The 3,722-nt window shown below is 41.9% G+C and overlaps 1 protein-coding gene across 2 annotated transcripts; it reads right to left on the bottom strand.

The window, feature by feature from the left end:
- Window positions 1-1,697: 1,697 nt before the first annotated feature.
- Window positions 1,698-3,513, bottom strand: LOC147902442 (uncharacterized). 2 transcript variants are annotated; one of them, XM_087374103.1, is made up of 3 exons: window positions 3,312-3,513; window positions 2,547-2,855; window positions 1,698-2,429 (listed from the first exon to the last, which is right to left on the bottom strand). In XM_087374103.1, exons 1-3 carry the CDS (start codon window positions 3,319-3,321, stop codon window positions 2,239-2,241), a joined length of 510 nt encoding a protein of 169 aa, XP_087230229.1. In that variant the 5' UTR covers window positions 3,322-3,513; the 3' UTR covers window positions 1,698-2,238. The 2 variants fall into 2 exon arrangements, with proteins under 2 accessions (XP_087230229.1, XP_087230230.1); XM_087374104.1 differs by having other exon boundaries at window positions 2,547-2,852; window positions 3,312-3,511.
- Window positions 3,514-3,722: the final 209 nt, after the last annotated feature.

Genomic DNA, 3,722 nt, shown 5'->3' with positions numbered 1-3,722 from the left:
CAATGTTTTACAATCTTTTTTTGGCAACCATTTCGCCCGAAAATAAGTACATGCACACGTTCTTGTTTCGAAAAATCAGTATGAGAGAGTTATAGGCCTATAGTTTTGATATACTGTAATTTTTATGATTTTATCATATCAAATGTGAGATGATGCAAGAAACATGGCAAAAAGTCTTTTTTGATTGGGTTTTAGCACGAATTCGATATAGACTATTGCGACGTAGAATTGAGGCCCAAAACAGTGGATTTTGGTAAATTAGCTCTTATAGTTGGTATTGAAACATGGTCAAAAGTTTTCTTATTAGTATTTCCATAATCGTCACCTGTCCCAAAAGAGGCTAAATCCTAGAGGTGTATTTACTTATTTATTATTACTATTATTATTTTAAAGATCCTACAATACATAGTGTGTGGAATTTGACATCTTCCATGCTGCAAACACTTCACACAAGAGTACCTACCCCTCTAATTTTTTGAAAAAGATATTCAAGAAGGTCTCCATGCCCATGGCCACATGTTGATGCACATCATTAGCCTTGTGGAGCAGTATTTCATGCATGCTATGCATCAATGTTGGCAAATCCAACATGCACCATGGGCATGATTGACGTCTCACCAATCATTTCAACTGCCACATACTCAATTCAATATAAATTGCAAAATGGACAACCACATATCTCAATCAAGGTATGCATATATACATGGTGAACACCTCACCTCCACTTTGGACATGATTGCTACCTCACCTACAACCTTGCCCATAAACTCCTCACCTGAAGTACATAGTGCCAATTGTGCTGCCACACATGCTCCTACCTTGTATCTCCATTGAGTTATGTAGATGTCATTGTTTTATTACATAAGCATTCTTTTTGTACACTATTTATGCTAGCACATGTGCTCATGCCTCATACCTAGATGGAGATATGTAGATGCCACCTTCACTACCACACAAGCAGCTCCTTATGCATGCCATTTGCCACCTCACGTGCCACATAGATTGCCAAATCACATCTCATATCTCAATCGAGGTATGGAACAAATTCCCATACTTAGATCGAGGTATTTTCTCCATCTAGGATGCATAGTGGACACCTGAGACTAGAGAAGCTTCCACGTGTCACTCTCTAACACCAAGTGTCACCCTCTAACTCATTGAAATACCTTAATTGTGATATTGGTACTTGCTGCCCATTTTTCACAATTCCTTTATATTTAGAGTGGCCCATTTTGCCCGAGAGATGCAAAACATGCTCCCTTAGCTTGCAACCACCTAGAGTAACATCCTTGCTCTCCTGCATTTTGTACTAAAGTTCGTAAAATTGGCCAACCATGTTAGTTGGTAAATAAATAATGCTAAGAGTGCAATAACAAGTCATTGGCACGTCATAGTATGGATGTGACATAAACATGAGATTATTGTCCCATTTTCCTTATCTTTTGAAGCGTTGTATTTGTTATAAGGTTGATTTGACCACTCTTTTTAAAAATTGATTGCAATCCACACACTAAATCATAGGCTTAGAATCAAATGTGTGAGCAAAGTAAAAGAAGAATAGGTCCTTTGTAGGAGGTGCAATACACAAGTTGATGATACATATATTGGTGATGACTAGTGGATATTAGATGCATGAGTAGAAGAACATAAGGAACCTTTAAAAAAGGGGTAATTTCATCATGTACCAAGCCTCTCTAGTACACTTTTCAAAAAAGTAGGGACCCTTAAGCTCTATTCTTTTAAATGTGAAAGCTTATGTCCAAAGCTTTACATGAAATATCTCTTATGTCAAAAGTTATTTATGAAAAATGAAGCATTTGTTTGTGTGTGTGTGAGAGAGAGAGAGAGAGAGAGAGAGAGAGAGAGAGAGAGGTAGAGAGAGAGAGACTCAAATGGGAGACATGGATGCAATTAGCACTTAAGTAAGCACGTGTGTGTGTGTGTGTGTGAGAGAGAGAGAGAGAGAGAGAGAGAGAGAGAGAGACTCAAATGGGAGACATGGATGCAATTAGCACTTAAGTAAGCACTTTGGTGTGAAATAGCACGGCTGTTCGGACTTTTGCCGACCTCTGTTGGCTGCCCATGTCTCGAAGACCCCCACACCTTGTCAACATAAGCCACGAGCTGATGTGCCCCTCATATAGTTGGCTGTGGATCCCTCACATAGTTGTCTCTGTGAGTGGGGCTGTAATAATCGAACTCTGCATTTGTTTAGCCTCCACGAAGAAGCTGCTGCTGCTATGTAGTGACATGGATACCCCTCCTGATTACTGTAGGGCCTTGTTGGTGTTCCTCCAGCTTGTCAACAGCGCGAACATCATCTGCAGAGACTTGCTTTATAGCGACTCTCTCTCCTGCTCCGGTTGCTTTGCCCACTACAGGAGCCTCCGAACTCTCCATAATCATTGATCCGAACTCTGTTTGAGGCTCTGCAAACATAGTCATCAAACGATATCAACATCTCTGATTTTAGCCTAGAGTGAGGATCCGAGATTGGTTTCGAGATTGGTTTTGAGAACTTTATTGAACACACGACGGTTGATTACCTGTAGGACTGCCTAGCCAAAGCACAAGCCCACACAGCAGCAACACAAAGGGAATGAGGTGCACAGTTTGTTCTGGCCTGAACTTTGCGTATTTTTTGTTGACATATCGATCCGTCTCTTGGTACTTTGGCAGAACATCCATTACTGCCACACTAGTGCTTCGTTGTATAGCCGTACCATTAACTCGTGAGGGGGAGGTGTTCTGGGGAGGCGAAAACGATCCCAATTCCATATAATGATCATCTTCTCGTGGCAAGCTCAGACTGTGAGATCTCTGCATTTCGGACTGCCTTAATGCTGAGGTATCTGCTGCACGCAAGGGAACGTACTAAGTAGCGTTTCCATACGAATATCTTTCGTCGAGGTAAAAAAATAAAATACTTGTTCCCCTAATCTATGTTAAGTTTTCCTCGAGGAGGTCGCAAGAGCTACAATCGAGTGTACACTACGGAAATTTATTTAGGGGCACTAAAGAAACGATCGGGGAATGGAAATGGATTGTTCTATCTTTGCACCTAGAGTCCTTTAAACTTTTGCAAGCAGCTATCGCAAATGTGTAGCTGCAAAGCAAGCCCGCGATCTCTTAAAATGTTCAGCAAGCATATACACAGGTCAACGCTTATTCTGGAACAGGTATACTGACACTGCTTTGAGATGGTAAATCAAAAGGAGGAGCTTAGCAAAAGAGAGGGAGACGATGAAGAAAATGAGGTCCTTAAATCATCAAAGCTAAAAGCGGCCTATGATAGTACTCTAGAGGAAAACCTGAAAGCATTCGGAGGCGTCACGTCCACCGTCCACAAATTACTTTAGTGCAACAGATCGAGTAGTGCCCATGCAGAAGAAGATTAGGTGTTGGCACATAGGGGTGCGCCCCATTGAGCAGCTGAGTGTAGACAAGAGTATAGAAGGCTAAGGAGAAACGCACCAGGCCGGCTGTTTTGTGGGGGAGCGCAAGCTAATGAATGCAACAAGTTTGTTGCTGTGTGGAATTGAAGAACGGCCTCAGAGAAACGAACTACAGAGAGAGAGAGAGAGAGAGAGAGAGAGAGAGAGAGAGAGAGACAGAGATGGCTGCTACTGCTAATACTTTAGCAGGGAGCACTGAAGATCCCAGGGAGTAGGCGGGTTATCGGAACGAGTTCTGCAAAAGAGAGAGGGAGGTATATGATGGTT

The sequence above is a fragment of the Dipteris shenzhenensis genome, chromosome 4, assembly GCF_047967505.1.
Source record: "Dipteris shenzhenensis isolate YYH24624 ecotype China chromosome 4, Dip_SZ_1.0, whole genome shotgun sequence".
Classification (NCBI taxonomy): domain Eukaryota; kingdom Viridiplantae; phylum Streptophyta; class Polypodiopsida; order Gleicheniales; family Dipteridaceae; genus Dipteris; species Dipteris shenzhenensis.
This window is presented reverse-complemented; position numbering and strand designations above follow the sequence as displayed.